The 21,535-nt window shown below is 49.7% G+C and overlaps 1 protein-coding gene across 1 annotated transcript in view; it reads left to right on the forward strand.

Annotated features, from left to right (window-relative positions):
* Positions 1–21,535, forward strand: part of XYLT1 (xylosyltransferase 1) — a 304,182-nt gene that overhangs the window by 88,199 nt on the left and 194,448 nt on the right. Inside the window, 1 exon segment of the mRNA XM_047713155.1 lies at positions 5,833–5,871. Coding sequence (XP_047569111.1) covers positions 5,833–5,871 — 39 coding nt within the window.

Below are 21,535 nucleotides of genomic sequence, written 5' to 3' on the forward strand. Positions count from 1 at the left end.
TATTAGTGCTTTTTTTAACTTGTAAAAAAGAGTCGTAGATAGTAAATTCTATGCCTTCTTACAGTAGCTCTGTTGGAGAATATGGTCCTACTTGTTTACATTGTGTGGAATGAGACAAGTAGAGCCCATGGGAGCTAAGAAGATCTTTGCCTGAGGTCACAGGTCTACCAAGGGCTTGTCAATCTACTAAATTGCCAAACCCCAGCACCTCCGAATATCACTGTGTTTGGGGACAGGGCCTTTACAGAAGGTGTGAAGTTCCTATGAGGCCTGTAGGGTTGGTCCTGATCCAGTCTGACTGGTGTACTAATAAGAAAGATTTATACATCAAGGAGACACCAGAGATGCTCAGGCATGGAGGAAAGACCATGTGAAGACACACTGAGAAAGAATGTGGTCTTTTACAAGCCACAGAGAAAGGCCCTAGTAGACAATGCTGACACCTTGATCGTGGACTTCTGGCCTTCAAAACTATGGAAAAGTACATTTCTGTCCCGTTGGCGACCCATTCTGGGGTATTTTTTGTTATGGCAGCCCAAGTAATATAGAAGTCATGCATGATTTCAACCTAGGATCTGACCCCAAACCTACACTATTTCCCTCTGCATGATCTTTCTAGGCCTCCTATCGGTCCATTAATATGAGTGACAGAATCTATTTGGGTCTCTGGCTTGGCATCCAAACTCAGCTTCCACTTGGTGGTCTTCCTTTGGTGATCTACAGCAGGGGGAATGCTGTTGGTGAGATCTTGTTTCTTTCCATCTCAGATCCCATAAAGAGTTCCTTGCATTTCCCAAGGCACCTGGTGTTTGATGGTGACTGAGAGTAAGGCACAGTCTCCTGATGGGGGAAACTTCTACTTCTGTAGAGCCCATTAGAGGGCTTTCCAGGAGTGGGGGCCACGCCAGCCTTCTGAAGGGTCCTCCTGCGTGCATCTGTGTGATGGTTGGACTGTCGTGCCTATTGTCCGTCTGCTGACTTGATGGGCCCAATGGGGAAGTCTGGCTCTGAAGACTTGAGTCACAGGATTGTCCCCTCCCCTTCAAAGCCATTGCTTACCACCCAATAGCAAATGCTATCGTACGAGATCTTAAAAGCGCAGGAAGAGAACACCCCTTTCAGTGGCTGAGGCCAGGTTCAGGGCTCAGCACCAACCAGGGGAGTAAAAAATGTCTGATGCATGCTTGGAACCATAATGGAATTCCTCCTCCTCTCTCTCTTCTCTTTACGAGAGCTTCATTGCCTGTTAAAATGAGGCTTTTGGCCTCGATGGGCTCAAAATTATTTGAGTCTGGCTTCCTGGTCTCAAGAGCAAGACTCATGAGGTGCCAGCAAGTTTCATTTCTCCAGGATCTGTACTGAGACTCCCGCCTATTATTTAAACAGTTAGCTATGGGAATAGGAATGTACACAGAGTCGCTCTATAAACTCCTTTCTGGCTCCCTCCGGGTGCCCACCAGGCAAAAATGCTAGCGACTGAGTCGGAACTCTGTGAATAGGTGTGGATGGATTTGGTACCATGCTGCAGTGAGGTGGCAGTGTTTTGTTTTCAGTCCCAGCACTTGTGGTAATTTCTATCAACCATGTCTGCTACCTTTTTTAGGAAAGAGTCTTGTAGTTAAGGTGCTGCTGCTGATTTGCCATGAGTGTCCTTCCTTCTAGTAGACACTCTCCAGATTGCAGGATTACTCTGTCTGGGCTAGACTTGTGCTCTCCAGTAGAGCTACTGTAAAATCGTGGAGCACCAGGGTGTCAAGTGCAGGGCCCTGGGGTCCAATGCAGGCTTCAGCACCTTGGATAAGTTACTCAATCTCTCTGGTCCTCAGTTTTCCCATTTCTATAATGAGAATAATGGTAGTATCTACCTCACAGGGTTGTTACAAGGAGTCAAAGGAATGACACATGTGTGAGGTTAAGCCAGTGCCTGGAACATGCTAAGAACTTAAAGTTATTAGCCATCCCTTAATCAGCATAGTACGTTACTAGTTATTACGAGTGTTCATGACTGTTGCAAACCTTGGTTGAGTAATAATGCCCATGGGATAAAGTTGGGAATGAACCGGAGGAATGGAAACTGTCTTTGTCTTAGGGTGAGAGGACTCCGACCAATCATTTCCATTACCGTTATTGTAATGGCATTTAAAGAAATTCAGAAGGACTGGTACATTTGGTGAAGAAAGGTATAAGCTAACTCATTTATAGTATAAGATCATAGTGGTTGAGTTTTTTCCTTGTTTGGCATAATGTCCAGCTCATGTGGAGTGTGGCGCTTAGTAGGTTCTAAATCCTAGTTACACACTGTAGTTATTCCAGGTTCTTGGGGTTGATGGGGCAGGCTGAGGGAAAGTATGTATCCTTTTGTTCCCAAGGCTGGTGGGCTTGTACATTATGTGGAGTTCTCTCAGGGTCAGTCTTTAGAGAGTGTATCCGTTACTGCCACAGTACTGGCTGTGTAACAAATCACCCGGAAACTCATTCTGTGCATGCCTGAAGGTGGCTGATCAAGGCTGTGCTGCGCTTCAAGTTGCACGTTGGGTATAGTTCTGTTCCATGTGTGTCCCCTCCTCCTTGGACCAGTGGGCTACCTCGAGCATGTTGTTCTTGTGATGATGGCAAAAACGCAAGAGATCCCGCTCAATCCCACAAGTGTATTTCAATCTTAGGCTTCTGTCCTTTTTGCTCACCACTCTCTTGGACACAGCAGATCACTTGGGCAAGCCCAAGGTCAAGGGTTGGGGAAAAACCCTCTGCAAAGAAATGCAGAGTCCTAATACCAGAGGGTGTGGCTATAGGGAGTGGTAAAGAATACAAGCCACTACATCAGTCTGCCTAGTTCCCTATTTGACTTCCCCAACTGAGTCATTGCAGTAGATGATATGAAAGAGCTTTCCTTGCTTAAAGCAGTTCCTTGGCCCCCAGTACCTGCATTAAGATTCCACAAGCACTCTGTAGCATCCGAGCATGTTGCAAATTCCCCTTTGGTCTCTAGGAGCCTTTCCCCTGACAGACAGGAATTTACTCTACTGTAAACCAAAGAGTCCCAGTTTAGACAGACACGATGGATTAGGCAGACAGCATCATTGACCCAGTTCCACTTCGTTAGCCTTTCCAATTAAGGAGGATGTTGCTGAAAGTGAGACCTCACCGATATATAGTCATCCCAGAATCTTCTGGATGGAGCCTCTGTAGGGAAAGTCTTCTATCCTGAAATGTGCACAGAGAGAGAGGGGCAACACTCTGTTGGCAAGTGAGCGCCGAGTGGTAAGGACCAGGTCACTTGGAATACTCAGTCTTCTTCCTGGCTAGGTTATTAACATGCAAAATACATAGGATTGGACCCCTGACCATGTGCCAGTAGGGCTTCTGATCTTGGAATACCAAATAAAGGGTTGATGCTTTATTTTATCTAAGGATCAGGCTCTGGGCTTTGTCAACACAGTTGACAGTTTTCTGTGGTTTCCCAAGGACTGTCTTTCCCATGAAGTTGTTCTTAGGGGTTCAGGATGGCAGTCTCCCCTCTCTCCCCCTTCAGGATTCTGAGCAGTGAAGCATAAACCCTAAGCCATAGCCAAACAGACTGTGAAGTACAGCTTGGTCAGTCGGGGTAGGCACCCAGCCCCCCAGTGCAGTGCTCCACTAGGACCCCTCTTTGAGAATGAGGCCGATGTTTGAGTCTGAGAGGAAGCTTCTTATCTTGTGGTGGAATCTAGATGAATCTGAACAGCCAGAGAGACAGAGGCACAGACTGACAGGAGCTGAAGACCTCGCAGACCAGAGAGGACGGCCTTGCCTCCCAAAGACAAACATGGGTCCTGTCCAGTATGCTTGCTTGTCACAGAGAAACTGGAAGAACAGGGTTAAGACTCCCTCCCTGCATGGGAGGATGAAGAGGCTGGCGAGAGGGGGCTCCATGAAGAATGGCGGAAACAACGAGCCAGCTCATTTGAATGGCACAGCAAAGGTTCTCACCCGTAGAGCTCCCATTTCTTCACCCTTATGAAGGAGCTACTACGTTTGAAGAGAGAAGCCTAAAATATTTTCAGGACTTCTCCAAGTTCCTCTCTGGGCCAAGGCCGCAATGTCCAGAGAGTGGGAGGAGGGCTCCACTCCATATCTTCCTGGATCTGAGGAATATTCCATGCATGAGTATGAAAATTAGAATTAGATGTTCTGGAGCTGTACCATTAGAGAACGGTTCCATTAGAGAACTACTAGGAGCTAGATTCAGAACTGGAATCGGGAGAGGAACCCCTCATCTTGAGCTCAGAATGACTTTGGCATCATTATAAAGATACCACAGAGGAGTCATCAAGAAAGTGAGTTATCTGTTCACCTAGGATAGGGGTTTAAAATGTTCCAATTTTGCTACACTTCCTTTTTTTTTTTTTAATGTAGTAAGAACACAATATGAGATCTACTCTCTCAAGAAAATTTTATGTGTACGATGCAGTGTTGTTAACCACAGCTACAGTGTTGCACAGCTGAACTCTAGAGTTGGTTCATCCTGCATGACTGAAACTTCGCATCTCTTGGGTAGCACATCCCCATTCCCTCTCCCCCAACCCCCGACGGTCACCCTTCCACTCTCTGCTTCCATGAATTTGATGATTCTGGATTCTTCATAGAAGTGGAATCCTGACATTTGCCCTCCCATGTTTGTTGAAGCCATACAAGAACCAAGGTCAGGAAGCAACCCTCCATGTCCACGGATGGATGACTGGATCGAGAAGATGTGGCAGATGCACACAATGGAAAGTTATTTGGCCTTAAAAAAGAAGGGAGTCCTGCCATCTGTGACCACGTGGACGAACCTTAAGGATATCATGCTGAGTGAAAGAAGTCAGACCACAGAAGGACAAACGCAGCGCCATTCCTACACTTCCTTCTCATTCACACCATAGGCCAGGGGTTGCTCGCTGCATGGCTTCCTAGAACCCTGTGTTGGAAAATCGGCTTGCGTAAAGCAAAGCTTCCAACCTGAGCTTGCCCTCAGGGCCCAGAAATCATGCCCATTCTCTGTAAGGGGCAGCTTGAGGTTACTTTCCCAGAACCATGAATCCAAGGGGGTTCAGTTCAGAGTGGACATGGTGCCGAGAAAAATAGCCTTTATGTGCTGGGTTTCCTGTATTCCTTGGAAACCCCTTGCTGAAAACCACTACCTCCTCCCTATCCATCCCTCCCTCCTCTACTCACCCTGCCCCCCACCTAGAGAGTTCATGTTTAATGACCTGCGACATTACCACCAAGCATTTCCAGTCAATTGTCTTTTGTGGGGAGCTGATGAATAGGACTTTTCTCTGGCCTTCTCTATCCTGAAAAGTCTCTTCCCCAGCCCACTGGAATGTGCTAGAAAACCAGGAATTAAGCTCTTCTTTTTCTGTCTCTCTTTTCCTTCCCTCATTTTTTCCAAGACCAGACACAAATTGGTGGCCTTGCCCCTAATCGGGACTCTATAGTCTTTCAAGTTTATTTCTAATCCTCTTACGGATCCATCCTCTCCTTCGTGTAGAGGATGTGAACACACTTGGAGATAATGGACGAGCATGCTTTCTTTCCTGTTTCCTTACATCTGGTCATTTTGCATGATCTCCATGCAGGTGTCCCCTTAGCCTCTTAATGAAAACCTTGAGCCTCCTTAATCATTGGGGTGTGGGAGGAAGTTGGGGGAAGACTGGGGATGGGCCAAGCTCATGAGTCATGAAAATGCCCGTGAGAATGGGGGAGACAGTAAAACACGGAAGAGATTTCACTTTGTTGGAAAATGATGCTGGCTGGGTTGGTAGGTTCAGTTTTGCTCATCGCTTACATGTGTTTTCTCCTCTCTTCCCACAGGACCCTCATCCAAGTCCTCCGATCACCCTGGAGACCCAGGTCAGTACCTTCCCATGGCCTTTGTCACTTACCTCTATACCAGCTCTCTGGGAGATTTGGGGCACCTTCTTGGCTCCTTGACTCAGAGAGACTGGACAGGCAGATGAGGCCATCCCCCTGCCTGTTGGGATGTGTGCCCACATACACATGAGCCGATTTTGTGTGGGCACGCATGCATACGTGTACCCGGGTGTCTGCGTACCCATCTTCTGGCCCTGAAAGGCAACCTAGCCTCTCAGCCACCCTCTTCCCATCTGGAATAATACTGCGAGGGTGGTGCCTGCTTTGCAGGGTTGTGGTGAGAACAGCAGAAACTGGTGTCTATAAAGTCATCAGTAAGGACTCAGGGCTGGTGAGGTAGCTTTTGAACCCAACACACTGTTGCCTGTCTGACTGAGCTTGAAGGGGAGGCATCTTTGGGTCCATTATTCCCTGGGCTCTAAGGGTTGGTCCCATAGTAAAGAGAGGAGATAGGATGGAGCCTGTCCAGAGCCCCACAGCTAACAGCGTTTGAGTGTCTGGGACAGGCAAGCCTGTGAACATTTCAAGGCTGAAGGGCAGCTCTGCAGCTGTTTCTGGAGTTCTCTAGCAAGGACCACCTGCTGTCTCAGTCTTCAGCCTCCTCCATGGGTCCTTGTCCTCTCACCAGTGTCTCTGCCTCCGTCTCCCCAAGGGGAATGAGCAAACCCACCCTTCTTCTCTTTCCTTGCTCAGAAAGACCATACCTGGTGGGAAAAGGGGAGTCTTCCGTTTTCTTATTCTCTTCTGCATGCACATTTCATTATGTCCACTTCAGGGATGACCAGCCAAGAGAGCGGGCAGGAAAGAGCAGTGGGCATGGCTTTGAGGGGGATGCAGGCCCAGATGCGTCCCTCTCTCTGGCCATCCTCTGGTCTGGTCCTATCCCAACCTCTGCCACCCACCTATGCCCTTAGCCACATTTGCCTTAGGGAAATCACACTTGTTCCAAGTCACCTAAAAATAGATTTTCCTTAAATCAATTTACTTAACTGTCTTAAGTGGGCTCATCCTCAGCTCGTGGCTCCCAAGCAAGGCTATCTTGGATCTCTGGAGTACGTTTGGTGATGCCTGAAGACAATTTTGGTTCTCTCACCGTGAGGTGGGGAGCTTACTCCTGGCATCTGGTGGGTGGACAGCAGGGATGGGCCTAACGGTTGCACAGTGCACAGGCCAGCCTCCCACCCCCTAGCAGAGCGTGACCTGGCCTAATATGTCACCAGTGTGAAGGATGAGAAACACTATACCAAGAAATGATACTGGTGAAATCACAAGCATGAAATCACATACTAGTTCGATTTTTTTTTTTTTTTTTTGGCACAACTTTAAAATAAATGTGAAACTAGTAACATGGAAAAGTTTCTTTTGAGTGCCCCCTAAAATCATCTGCACGTACTCCCAGGGGTGCATCTGCTGCAATTTGGAAAACCCGGCCCGCCCCAGTCTCTTTTGTGGATTGCCAGAGAACTTCCCAGGTGTGCTTTCAAAGGATGGCCCTTCTCCTCATCATAATCAGTCCTTCCCCGGAAGAAAACCTGGTAGACATAGGAGAGCTTGTGGGCACATGGTCTGTGTCCACAATTCTGGAAGCCAGATCTTCTCTCCCAGGGCGGAGCGGTGCACCCCAGATAGTTCTGTTCTTGGCCCTCTTGTATCCTTCGCTATGAAAAACATCCAGTCAGCCCTTCAAAACTTCCCCAGGAAAGAACAGTCACATGCCGATGGCTTTGGCCAGCACACTGTGAGGGGGACAGCTCACCCCCACACAGGGATCTCTCTTAGAGTCACACCCCATAGCCCAAGGGGCCCGACCCTTGGTTAATGGCCACACATGGCACAAGGCGGGCCTCCTGTGTTGGCGCTGGGCCACTGGGGAGATGATTCACTTTGTCTCTGCACTGCTCCGTCAGCCTCATCTGGCCCTTGGTCTTCGGAGAGCCGTGGGCTGTTGTTGTCTTTGCCGAGTTCTAACTTCCTGTGTGAAAGAGACTTTGGAACCCAACCCAAGTACTAATGTTTTTCTGTAACTGTTGGCACAAGCCCGTGGCCAGATCTCACTCTGTGCGGGGGGCCGTCCATCCTGGGACTCATGATGGGACCCTATTCAGCTGCCTGCAGGCGGGTTAGACAAGAGGGGCATGGATGAGCTTCTGGCAAGAAAGTGGTGCCCCAGATACTACCCATATGGCAGGAGCAGGACAGCAGCTGTGGCTGAGCTTGGCAAACCCAACCGTGCCGATGTAGGTGACAGATGTGTGTGGCCTGGGTCCTTTCCCACTTCTCCTCCCCACCCCACCCCCCACCAACCCCCTTTGCTCCTAAGAAAGGCATTAGCCACTTGATCCTGGAGCACAGGTGCCGCAGGGGGGCTGCCTTTCCTAGCTCACCGTGAGCAGTGTCCGTACATCACTTGTCTGTGGCTCAGCCCACACACGAGCTTCAGGCCATCCCAGGCCCCTTCCCTCCGCGCATGCGCGGGTTCATCACCTGGTCCTTGGCGGATCTTTGCTTGGGCAGCTGCGAGGAGGTGGGGAAGGTAGACGGCCAGGCTGCTAAGGCCTCCTCTGGAGCTCTTGGGCTGCGACATCGCTGACCTCTGCATCTGTTGGCATCAGCAGGACCCGCTCTGCTTAATGGCCAGATGAATAGAATGAGGCAGCCTAGGAAGGTTTAAATCCCTGATGTCAGATTTCCCTCAGCAGGCTGCCCCTGGGGTGTACCAAGGCAGCCCTGACTTGCAGTGGTGAATGCTTCCCCGTCTCCAGATGGTGGTTACCCAGGAATCGGGGGGCGTAGAAATGAAAAACCAAGTGTGAAAGGAGTTCGAATGCAGTTAGTGGCATTCCTGTGATCCCCCCTTCGCTCGCCCCCCCCCCCACGATGTTTCCTGTTTGTCAAGAACTAGCTGCTCCCGCTGATCCCCAGATGCCTCATTCCGTAGGTGTTCTCATGATACCCATTTTCCAGATGAGGAACCTAGGGTTCAGAGAGGTTAAGTAACTTGCCCAGGGTCACCCTGGAAGCTCAGAGCATTGGGGAGTATCAAACTCAGGGTCAGAAGACCCCAGAATCGATCTATCTTCTCAACTTCTTATTCTTCCCGGGGGGAAAAAAAAAAGAGTTGCCTGGACTAGTAGATTTGAAATAGCTCAGGCAAAGCTGGAAGGAGGGGTTTGATGTATGCAGCCAAGGTCTAGATAGACAGATGGATGCTTCGTACAAACGTCCCCAGAGGTGGTTAGATAAATAGGTGGGGAGACAGATGGATGATAGGTGAGCGGATATGTAGATAAATAGATATAATGTTTCGCACAGTGAATAATTCCTTGACAGATAGGTTGCCACGAGGCTTGTGGATAAAATGGTTTAAGCAGCGGAGCCCGTAGAAAATTTTAAAACAAAGATGAAACCGCTCCCCGTGCATCAATACTGTTTTGATAAATTTTAAATGCTCATTATTTGATTCCCTTCTTCTCATTGATCCCCAAGATGGTTTATCATTTCTGAATCCACTCCAATTTGGCAAGACCTCTTGTCATTTAATTTTAGCCTCTCTGCCGTATCCCTCCACTGCCTCCCCTCCCCCCACCAACAGCTTCACTGTCAATTAGTTAATAGCCTCTACTCAAATATGGATACCCTGGGAGTTGTAATGAAGGAACTCTTAGTTAGAGCAAAGATTTGTCAATCTGGGTATTTGTGAACTTGGCTGTGCTTAGAGGGGAGCTGTGCCTTCGTTTACATGGAGATTACCCAGGACCTGAAGGTCAAGGGCATCAGGAGGAAAAACCCTGATTGCTCTGTGTTCACCGACCACTCGGGTACTTGAATATCTTGGACCACCTAACCATGAGTGTAAAAGGAGGGAGTTAACTATAGTCACTTTCTGTAAAGATGATGGAGGGACCATGAGGATGGTGAGTGACGCTCAGGAAGAAAATGAGAAGTGGGTGGAAGGAAATTAATACTTTAGAAATTATGCCTAAACAGATTCTTTCATCCATTTGCTTACTCCAGTAGTTCTGGGGCCAGGAGGAGGCCAGGCCTTGTGCTAGATGCTAAAGACAAAGCAGTGGACAGGACACAGGGTCCCTTGCCCATGGAGCACCCATTCTGGTTGCAGGAGTCCGTGAATTTCTGAATAATTTCAGGTAGTAATAAGTGACCAGAAATAGGACAGAGGGGTTCGTCAGCAGGGGCAGCTGAGCACTGCGGAGAAGCTAGTTCGGGGAGGGCTCTCTCTGGAGGTGAGATTCAAGCTCAGGAGCCAAGAGCCTGCACTTGAGAAAGCGTTACCGGGACAGATACTGCAGTGCTCGCATTCGGAACATTTTGCATATTCTGTCTGGATTCCTATAAACATAACGCCAGTTTTCCTTAGTATCAGACCACCAGCTTCTTCCTTCGAGCACCTTCAGTGCCTTCACGTCAATAGAATGTCACAATGGATAGGAATTACCTTATCAGGCCAGGGTGATGGGAGAAGACTGGCAGGAGTTGGGAAGGCGGTTGGGGGAGGGGAAGGGTGCTCACATCTGGAGCCTGCGTGCCAGACTGGTCCCACGTGTCTTGCCAGGGTCAGAGGAACTTTGGAGCTTCTGATGCGGTGCTGATAATGGGGATTTAGGTGAGAAATCTGGCTAATAGTTACCATTGGCTAATTAGCTGGCTCCCGTTCTGTGGAGCTGAAACCTCAGACAAAACTAGCAGCTCACACCTGGGGGTGCACTCACCAGCCCTAACCAGGGGACATTTGGCAATGTCTTGCGACATTTTTGTTACAACTTGGGGCGGGGCAGTGCCACGGGCTCTAGTGAGTAGAGGCCAGGGCTGCCACTAAGCCCCTTCCAAATGCCCCAGAAAGAATTATCTGCCACCAAATGTCCCTAGTGCTGAGGGCGAGATACCCTGTTTGCCTGCGGACAGCTCATTGTACAAAGATGACCCCAGCCGTGGAATTGTGACCGCGGAGAAAAGTGTATTGTCTTGCTCTGACGTTCAAACGTCCCCCTCTCTGGTTAATATCAGACTTGGCCCGCCTCCGGTCTCCAGCCACGACACATTCATCCTCCAGAGTCCCTGGGTCTGTGTTGACAGTGACCGAGTACGCCCACAGAGTAATGGCTCACAGTGCGTGTGAGCATGTGCACAGCATAGGTAAAAGGGAAAGCACCTCTCAGAGATGGTTTCCTGAGAGATTGATGGCTCAGCGGTGCAGAGAACCTGCAGTGTGGAGAAAAACGTGAAAAGGCTGCACCTTGCTCCGGTTCAGCGAGGGACTGGCCAAGGCTCCTGGACCGGTGCCGCAGGCTTTGCAAATAACTCGATTTTGAGGCCTGGTTCCTTTTTCTGAGGCAGACCACAGCCTCCTCTGTGCAAACTTCTCTCTCCCGAAGCTCTTTCCCCCACTCCTGGGATGAAAGCAATTCCGTCGACTCGCCTCTCTTCCAGCTCTGGGCTTCGATTAACCTTTTCCTCCGTGGAGAGTGGTTTTTGGAGTAATCAGGGAGCTTTTGAATGGCTCTTACCTGAGTCTCCAGCCCATTAATTCTTGTGGTGCCCAGCATCTGTTGAGAGGATGGTGAGACCAAATAGCTCCTCAGCCCATCTGCTCTCCTCCCACTAGTCTCCTTGGGGAGGGGAGAGCGGAACCTCTCTGGGGCGGACAAGGCTGGTTTTGAGACAGGCCAAGTCCCTCTCCTAGATCTTTCCCTCTGGCTCTGGCTTGCTGGATTTCTCATCAGCCCTGGCAGGGGTTGGAGCAGGGAGGCGACCAGCTGGACCACTGCCTGGGCAAAGGCAGAGGGGCTGGACCCAGGCAGTGGAAACATTCTCAGGGAGGATTTGCGGCCCTCTGGCCCTGGGTGCCTTTCTAGTCTGTGTGACTCAGGGTAAACGATGTGATGCAACATTCCACAAATAGCCGACAAGTTCCCCAAAGCCCAGCCACATGTACCGTTGCGAAAAATAGATCGTGTTGAGATCACTGTCCCTCTCATCTTGGTGGGAGCTGGCTTTGCCCAAGATGTTGAAGGTTTGAGTTTGGCCCTCAACTTGAGAACACTTAAAATCATGATTCTTGTCAACAATGACTAACATGCATTGAAAGTATGTTTACTATGAACAGAGAACTGTACACTGTACACGTATGTGTAAATCTAGCATTTTTAGGTAACATTCACTTCGAGTATGTGCTGGGCACTCTTCTAAGTAAGCTTTTGGCATGGGTTCGCTCATACAGACTGCACAGGTGTCCCCTATGGGAAGTGTTAATGTCACTGCCATTTTCCAGACATACTGCAGCACAAAGATGTGGTTAAGATACTTGTCCAGTAGCTAACAGGTGGAACAGTGGGGATTTGAACCAGGCCGTCCAGCCTGCCTTTTCAGGTCCTGCAACCCCATGAGGCAGGGGCTAATCTTAGCCATTTTTCAGATGAACCAATTGGAAGGCCCAGAGACACCAAGTCTCCTTTTAGAAGTAACACAGTAAGTGGTAAGCCCTGAATTAGAAATACCATCTCTTTTATTGCTTTGTTGCTGAGATACAGAGATTAGATCTAAAGATAAGAGCTAGGTGTGCAGATAGAAATAGGATTGTAGCCCTATAATTACCTAATATACGTGTAATGTGCAGTATATACATAATAATGGATATATATCAGATGTAATATATATATCTCAGAAAAGTGGAATTCTATAATCTATAGAACTGTAATCTCTAATTTATGTCATTTCTTTTTTTTAAATAAATTTATTTATTTGTCAGAGAGAGAGAGAAAGTGTACAAATGGGGAGTGGCAGGCAGAGGGAGAAGCAGACTCCCCACTGAGCAGGGAGCCCATGTGGGTCTCAGTCCTAGGATCCTGAGCTCATGACCTGAGCTGAAGGCAGATGGTTAACCGACTGAGCCGGTTACCAGTAGGTACACCTCGAGACCGAGAGGGAGATCGCTCACTTGGCAACCCCAGGCAGACGGGTCTGGAAATGCGTCCTAGTGGAGCTGAGTGCCGGTGGCAAACTGGAGCTCTGAGCTGTGGCGGGCTTCTCCCTGTAGAGGGGAAGCAGAGCGGTCACACGTGCAGGAACGGACACTCCCGTTTCCCTTCTGGCAGATGAGGCTTCTTATGGAGACTCCCCGCACCCCGACTTCAAGCACCTCATGGAGGCAGAAGCCCGCTGTGCAGCCCGCTGAGCAACAAGGCAGTGTCACCAGATTTGCATGGAATTAAAAGCCGAAGGCTCAGGGAGGAGGCAGCACGGACATTTGGTATAAATATCAAACGGACCAGCGTTTTTGAAGTTTAGTCTGTCTTCTCCACGGGGTTTTTGGGCAGCGTAGTGCAAACCAGAGAGCTTAAAAAGAGAAGGTTCCGGTGCTAGAGTGTTCAGGCTGGGTTTTGAGGTTCTAGTTACAGAGATAATTCAGTCAGGAAAATCGCTTTTCACATGAAACGGCAGCATGACAAAGGTCCAGGTGTAGGAGGGACAAAAAAATCAACGTACAGGGCCCAGACTTGCAGAATTGAACGGAAGAGGGCCTCGATGCTGCTTGCTATTGGCCTCTTTCTTCCGTACATAGGACTTGGGTAAGCGCTTCTTATACCTGACCTCATCTAATCCTGACAGCAGCGCTTGGGAGAGGGACTCTCGGTCCCCTTCCTTGCAGGTAAAGACCCAGAGGCATTGAGAGGATAAATGCTTGGTCCAAGACCATCATGCTCCTGAGGGGTCGAAATGAAGTATGTTGGGGTTCTTCTCTCCCCCGGCCCCAGGAGATCCACGCTCTACCCTTCTCCTCCTGTCTTTGGGTCCCCAGAGGCTTAACCTTGATGGATTTTATCGATATGGACTTGTCCTTGCCTCAGCTAAGGGGAGGCACTGACAGGAGCTGGGAGGGTGGGAGGACAGTGGGACAGGGGTCATTTTCTGTGCATTGGCTGTGTCTGCCTGGAGAGCCCAGTCCCCAGAAAGGGCTGTCCTACATAGCTCTGTTCTTCGGGATCCAATAACACCGCTCCCCAGGGTGTTGACAGCTCCCCACTGTGGCTAGCCCTGTTCTGTTGCCCTTAGCATCTCTTTGTAATGTCTCCCCTGTTATTCCCTAGGTGAGTAGCATCTCTTTCCTTCTGGAACCCCGCCCTTGCCGTGAAGCCTGCCTCCAGCCCCTTGCTCACACAGCACTGCCAGGGTGGGCCACCGTCCTTTTCATGTCCTGTTTTGCTACAGTAGGAGCTGGGGTCTGTCTTCAAACCAAAGGAAGGCCCCAGAACGGACACAAGGGCATGGTGAAGCTAGTGCAGCAGAATGCCCAGTTGTGGGCTTAGGAGTGTTTTTCTGGGCAGGGGATCGTAGCTGTCATTCTGTTGGTGATGACTCCCCACCCCCCACTAAACTGAGACACAAACATTGTCAACACCACTGTGCTAATTACAGCATCGGAGGACCCACATACGGGAGAAGAGAGACTCCAGACAGGACATTTCATAAGTAATCTCAGCCTTCACTCACACCCCTTCTGTCTGTCTTGGCTCTGAGGCGGGGACGGGCTCCGTTGCCTGGAGAGGGACTCAGTGAGGTCTAGGGTAATGCCATAGGGGAAGGGCAGGCCATCCGCTCCTTCCGGCAGCCCCAGAACAGACAGAAGACAGGTTCTTTCGCCGGCAAGCAAGGGCGTTGGCAAACTCTGCTTTGTTCTCTGTCACACCTCCAGGAAATCGAACCATCCTAGCATCTGAATCCGTTTTCTCAGAAGTGCCACCACCCGTCCTTGGGCCTCTGAGAGCCCAGTGTGTCCTCTAGCCGTGGGAGGGAACAGCGAGCTGCCACCCCCCCACTCCCTGCAACCCCCCCACTGCCTTCAGTTGCCTTCAACAGGAACATCTTCTAATAACGATAAGTCCTTCTCTCATTTTCTTCTGGGAACTGGAGCTCTGATTTTTTTTTCCACTGCAAGGAAGAGGAAAGGAAGAAGCATGGAAAACTAGAGTTTGCTCGGGGCGCATGCCAGATGGGTGGGGTGGAGGACAGTGGGGCAGTTTCACTGTCCCAAGAAGGACCAGCCCAGCCAGCTCGGCTCTAGAGGAGAGAAACTCCAGCTGTAAAAGGGACCTAAAGCAACCCCTTTGCCAGATGCTGACTGCCCCAGTTATAATTTGACTCCTGTTATGGGGGACAGGAAGTGACTTTTTCATTACATGGCCTTAGACCCAAAGTCCTACCCAAGCCTCCTCAGGAATCTCTCCCACCGGCCCATGGTTTTCATTTTGGGATTATTTTTTGAAGTGCAGGGAGAAAGATAAGGGGGTTTGGGGGACATTTGAAAAAATGAAAGGTCTCTGGGCCTCTAGAAGCCCATAAGGAGCATCTTCCTCCTTCCGAGGCTCGAGAGCCCCACATAGCGACCTGCCAGGCGGCCAGGGTCTCCTCAGTCCTGCTCGTTGGTCTCCAGCCTGTTGTTATGTTTGGGTCTCCTCCCCCCAGAGCCACCCCCTTCCTTCCTGACCCACCAGGGTTGCTCCGCCAAAATGCTCCTGACATTTTGGACTGGATTGTTCCTCATGGTGGGGGACTGGCCTGCGCCCTGTTGGATACTCAGAAGCCTCTCTGGTCTCTACCCATTACCCCTCCCCAGTCGTAAGAACCAAAAACGTCTCTGGACATGGCCACCAAGGTCTCCTGGGGGCAAAGTCCAGCCCACCTGAGACCCACCACCCCCCAAGTATGGTTTACGGGATCGTGCGAACGTCCGCTCGCTGTCGGAAAGGGCGGGTGTCCTGGTGAGGTTGGGTCCGCTGGTTGGGCACCTCACTGTCAGTGTCTTTGGATTTTAAGTTTTTGCCCTCAGGTATCCTCCTCTGGGCTGGGTTATAAGCAGAAGAGCACCTGCCCAGCCTCTCAGTGCGGATCAGTTAAGATAACAGAGGAGAGCTCAAATGTTTTTCTTTCACTGAAAAGCATTAAACTGTGAAGCACAAGGCGGTGGGGTTGGGGGTGGGTACTTATTGCGTTCTTGGGGGAGACCCCAAGCCCTAGCTCTCACCCACGGCAGTGGGCAGGCTGAATCCCAAGCACAGCCCCAGAAGCCCGTCCCCTCAAAGACCACAGGCGTGGGGTTGGCAGATGGGCCATGGTTTGGCTGTCTCAGGAGGGTGTGGACTCGCCTGACACCCGGAAATAGTCTGTGGCTTTGGGGCCGACGCCGTCCTGTGCTGTAACCCGGCTGGTAGTCAGTCCTGGTCACTGGGCCCTCACTGTGCTGCCTTCAGACAAGCGGCTCCTTACTCTCTCCAGTCCATGAAAGAGTTCTCTGTGCAAAGCGTCAGCCTCCAACAACCGCACCGCTGTGTGCCGTCCTGGCTGTGAGGTGTTCCCGTGTTACTCTGTCCTTGGGTGATCCTCCGCCCTCGTTCTCCGAGGGTAGCCGTGGCTGGAAACATACTCAGTTTTAATTTCTACTTATTAATCAATTTGGGGGGTGGGGTCTTTTGGGGGGGTTTAGTTTTCATAGTTATCAATAGTACATTATAGTACTGTTTTGTGATGTTACGGATTAATTCATTCACCGAATATTTATTGAATACTTTCTGTGTGCCAGACACTGTTGTAGGGGCCCGAGATACAGCAGTGAACAAAGTAGATGTCCCTGACCTCATGAGCTCACATTCTAGATAGACTGTAAATGAGGGATGTGTATTCATATGTTTATATCAGATGGTGACAAGTACTAAGGCAGGAGAGGGGTGGGGGGGACCAAGTCAGTCAAGGAAGGGTGGACGTTTGACTTTGGTGGGACCAAGGAGGGCATGAAGTTAAGGGAACGTTCAGGCAGAGACTTAAAGGGCATGAGTGGGTGAGCCCTGCAGATAGCTGGAGGAACAGAGAGCAACCAGTGCAAAGGCCCAGACGTAGGATGTGCTTGGCATGGTCATTCATTAGGAGCTGGTGTGGGTAAAGCAGGAGTGAGCAAGGAGAAAAGGGGTGAAGGTGAACCCAGATCACTGGGATCTTACTGAACTTAGAAAGGCAAGTCTTCAGACAGTTTTGAGCAGAGGAGTGATGTGGCCTGACTTTGGACAATGGAATCGGTTCCTGCTGTGCTGAAAGGGCTGTGTAGTTGGTCAAAGACAAGAACAGGGAGCTGGCCAGAGCCAGCTCCAGGGCAGAGCGATGGTGGTTTGGACTGGAGTTTTAACCGTGGACGCTCAGAGAAGTGGTTTGATTCTGGATCCTTCAGAGCAGAGCCACGGAACTTACTGTGGGTTAGAAGGCTGTGGAGCCATACAAGCATGCGATCAGAAAATTTTTTTTTAAATCATACAATACAGAGAGTATCAAGGGAGAAGTCAAATCTCCCATAGGCTTCTCCCCAGTCTTCAGAGGTAGCAACCATTAACCTTTTCCTCCTTTGTCTTTCCAGATTATGCTTTGCATAGGAACACGTGTGGGGTATGTGCATTGGCAAGGATTTTATTTGTTTGCTTGGACTGGAACCTAATGAGACCTATTTTATAACAACTCACGGTTTCTCTCTCCGTATCTTAGACTCATTTCCTATCTACACATACTGCTCGTCCTTACTAGTTGGAACTGCTTTCTGTTTTGTCCGACGCTCGGCGTGGTACTCGTGTGTAGAACTGTCAGTAAATACTACTTGAGTGAATTCTTTCATCATTTATGTCACTGACTTACTGTTGGTGGGCACATAGGTTGTTTCTCCTTTTTTTTCTCTCCTGTGTTAATGCTACCACTCTCGTCCACAGATCTGCTCTGCACAGAGTGTGCACGTGCGTAGGGCGAAGGACTGAATTTCGGATGATGACTCAAAGGGTGTGTGCGTTTTACATTTTGACAGGCATAGCTGAATTGACCTATACAGAGGTCTCTTCAGATCACCTCTCAAAGCGACTTCCTGTTTCCATTCTCAAAAGCAGTGGTAATTATCAGTCTTCATCATCTCTGTCAAGCCCCGATGGGGTAAAAACACTATACTGCTGTTTTGATTTGCATTTCAGATAGGAGTGGGTCGGAGTACCTTTTTTTTTTTTTTTTTTTTTTTTTAAAGCGGTATCTGTTGCTTTTTTCCTGAGCTGCATTTTCCTGGGTGCTGGAGGGTGCCTCCTGGGAGACATGATAAGTAAGATTGGCCTAGCCAGCCACTGTACTCAGCACGTGTTGAGCCGCTCACTTAACGGTCCCAGGAACCCTGCATAAGAGGTCCGGTTCATATCCTCACTCTCTGACCATGAAACTGAGGCTCGGAGAGGAGCCGATTCGGTATCACCCAAGGTCACATATCATGTGGACAGGAAGTGGGGAGCTGGTATTTGGACCTATGCAGAATTCTTAACCACCATGCCTTGCAGATCGGTGGATTTGGTAATGGCCATGACCCTCTTGAAGGGCTCAACCACACTGATATTTTGAAAACAAAAGCAGAGCATTCTTGGGCTTTGGGAAGCAGATGGATTGGACGCTGTTAGACTGTGGTGCCTGGACTTGAGGCCCTGGTCTGTGCCATGAGCTGAGCACTAGAGACAGAGGTCTGTACTAGGTGCCTGCAAGCCAGCCGAGCTCCAGGCACATTCAGTGACATAGCCAAGGCCACATAAGAAGGCGGTGTCACCTTTGTCATACTGAATCACACTGCCTCCTGAGCAGGTCCGCAGCTGCATTGCAGAACTGGGCCTGGGTGCCAGTGGGGGGGAGCTGTCAGTAGTTAGAACTGTGCACTGGACCAGACAGATGGACAGAGGGATAAAAGACAACAGATAAATGGAAGGAAGGAAGGAAGATAGAGGAATAGGTGGATAAACATCCCGTGTCAGTTCATATTAAAAAAAACCCCATACTTGGGACGCCTGGGTGGCTCAGTTGGTTAAGCAGCTGCCTTCGGCTCAGGTCATGATCCCAGCGTCCTGGGATCGAGTCCCGCATCGGGCTCCTTGCTCGTCAGGGAGCCTGCTTCTCCCTCTGCCTCTGCCTGCCATTCTGTCTGCCTGTGCTCGCTCTCTCTCCCTCTCTCTCTCTCTGACAAATAAATAAATAAATAAATCTTAAAAAAAAAAAAAAAACAAACCATACTTTACACTGACCTCTTCTCCAGGTACTAGGGATTGGATAATGAAGGACCCAGGGCTCTGTGCTCAGGGAACTCACATCTAGAGCATGGCATTTGAATCTTTTCTGTGTCATGGGCCCCTTTGGCATCTGAAGAAACCTGTGGCCCCCTTCTCTGAATAATACCTTATTTTTTAAAGTTTTTTTTTCCACCTCCCACCCGCTTTTTAAAAATAACATTTTAAATGCAAAAAAAAAAAAAAAAAGATGCATGGGATTACAAAGGAAAGCAGTTATATCGAAGTACAGCTATCAAAATATATATAAACATAACAAATGTGTGGAGTTAATAATGCATTTGCATCTTTATTAACACATTAAGTAACTAGATTTGGCTGCAGGTCTAATGACTACCGTAATTTTGAAGTAGTGACAAGTATAAATAATATTTTGAGCATCTGCTACCAGAGCAGTGTGATGGGAAAATATCTGTAATTTCCATGGGTGTCAGTCTCGGGTCTCTCAAATCCCCCTACAGTCTGGTGCCTACATCGTAACTGAAGGACATGCCAAATTTCAGTTAGAGTTAGTCAATATATATATGGTTAAGACCCTCAGAATTCTCTCCACAGACCGCCCCCCCCCCCCCCCCCCGCCCAAGCCCAGGGACATCCCTGTCCCCAATGGAGAGACAGATAATGGCAAGATGGTGTATACTCCCTAGATGAAATAGTGAAAAGTGCCCCCCCCCACATTATACCAGTGATATGTCTCCCTGTATTTCTCTGTCGACCCCCCGCCCCATCATTTGAAGATGGATTGTCCTAAGATCAAGGGACTTCTGCTATTTCTCTCTCGTGGGGCATTCTCGGGTCTGTGATAATGTAGGAGTAAACAGTAGAACCCAGAATGATCCCGGAAGGCTTCCTGATGGAGCTGTTGCCCACACCACATCCTAAAGGGTGAATGAGAGTTGATCAGGAAAGGCAGGGATGAAGGGACGCACAGAACATTCTCAGAGAAAACAGATGAGATAGAACGGGTCCCATCAAGAAATCACAAGCATGTGGTGTTAATGGAGCACAGCTGGAGGAGCCTCGAACAGCAACAGACTACTGAGCTAGGCGCAGGCCCAGGTAATAGAAGCCATCAGGGAGCTCGAGATTTGCCTGGTAGGCAGTGGGGCCTGCCCTGAAGGCTTGCGAGGAGCAGTGTACATGGTCCGAGGTCCGCTCGGGAGCATCAGTCTGCCGCGTCGTGGGGGAACAGATTGGAAAGGTGAGCCTGGAGGCAGTGGGACCAGAGTGCGGGACATTCAGCCCAGAACTATAACGAGTCTGAACTGAAGCAGGGACTGGGGGACGGGAGAGGAGACGACATATTCAAAGGGTCTTTAACACACAGAAGGGACGGGATAGGATTTGGGCAAGTGGGGGCAGGCTACAGAAAAAGCTGGGCTAGGAATGCATGAATGAAGGACGCGTTGGGTAGAAAGATGAAATGCTCCCTGGGCACGGGAGGCCGGGCGACATCTTGTGAGGTTGTCAGAGGAGCAGGTGGAGTGGACGAGGCCCTCGGGAGCCCCTTGCCCCGTTTTCCCTGCTGGTGGAGGAAGGAGGGGCTTCCTTGGACAGAGCACTGTGGAATCTGGCACCCGGGAGCTTGGGTGGAATTGCAAGTTGGGTCTCCCAGGAAGGGATGGAAGCAAAAGGTAGGAGGAATTAAACCCCTTTTTAAAAGAAAAACCTGCACTTTGTGGGGATTTATAAGCCTTTCTGGGTCTGAATAATAAATATTTTTACTTCTACAGCTGGCGTTATATACGATCTTATAAAATGCCATGATAGCGTTTAATGAATATCGTATTGCGGGATATATGACTCTCTTTTCCAAGGGCTGTTTAAGGCACAGTCTCTGGCTTGTGTAGGCAAGGAAGCCACATTGCAGTCCATCGAAAGAGGGGGGGTTGGGGAGGGAGGGAATGCGAGCACAGGCGATCCTCTTCTCTGGGGCTGCTCTTCACTGTCAAGGGTTTTGCGGGGGGGAGGGCAAGGAGGCCGCAGCCAGGTGGGAGAGGGGGCTGACCTAACACACCTGCAAAAGCCTCCATGTTCGGGGGAATTATCAGCTCAGCTGGATCAGAGATTCCACTGACCCTCCCCTCCCCTCGGAATTCAGCCTGGCTAGACTTGCCTGACCAATTTAGCAGTTGACCTTTTACAAGGTATGTGTGTCTCTCTGGGGCTGGGGTTGCCCTGGGAGAATTCACACACTGTCCAGAGAGGGATAGGCTTCCCCTGCTGTCAGCATCCTCTCTTTTTGGCCTCTGACTGCCCACCTTTTCTCCCCTCCCATCCTCGTCGCCCTGACCTTGGACGTCTGCATTTAGAATTTATCACAATCCAGGAAATAGAGGATTTTTTCCTCCACCGGAAAAGTGCAATCAGAAACAAGAGGGAGAGGCACTGGGGGCTCGGGTTGTTTTCGGGTTAACGGGGACTTAGGAGAACACTATTGTTTGAGCCCTTGCCTTTTAAAAATACTTCCAAAGGGGTCATTCCGAATTTCCAACGTGCTCAATCCACTG

Source organism: Lutra lutra, chromosome 18 (assembly GCF_902655055.1).
Source record: "Lutra lutra chromosome 18, mLutLut1.2, whole genome shotgun sequence".
Lineage (NCBI taxonomy): Eukaryota > Metazoa > Chordata > Mammalia > Carnivora > Mustelidae > Lutra > Lutra lutra.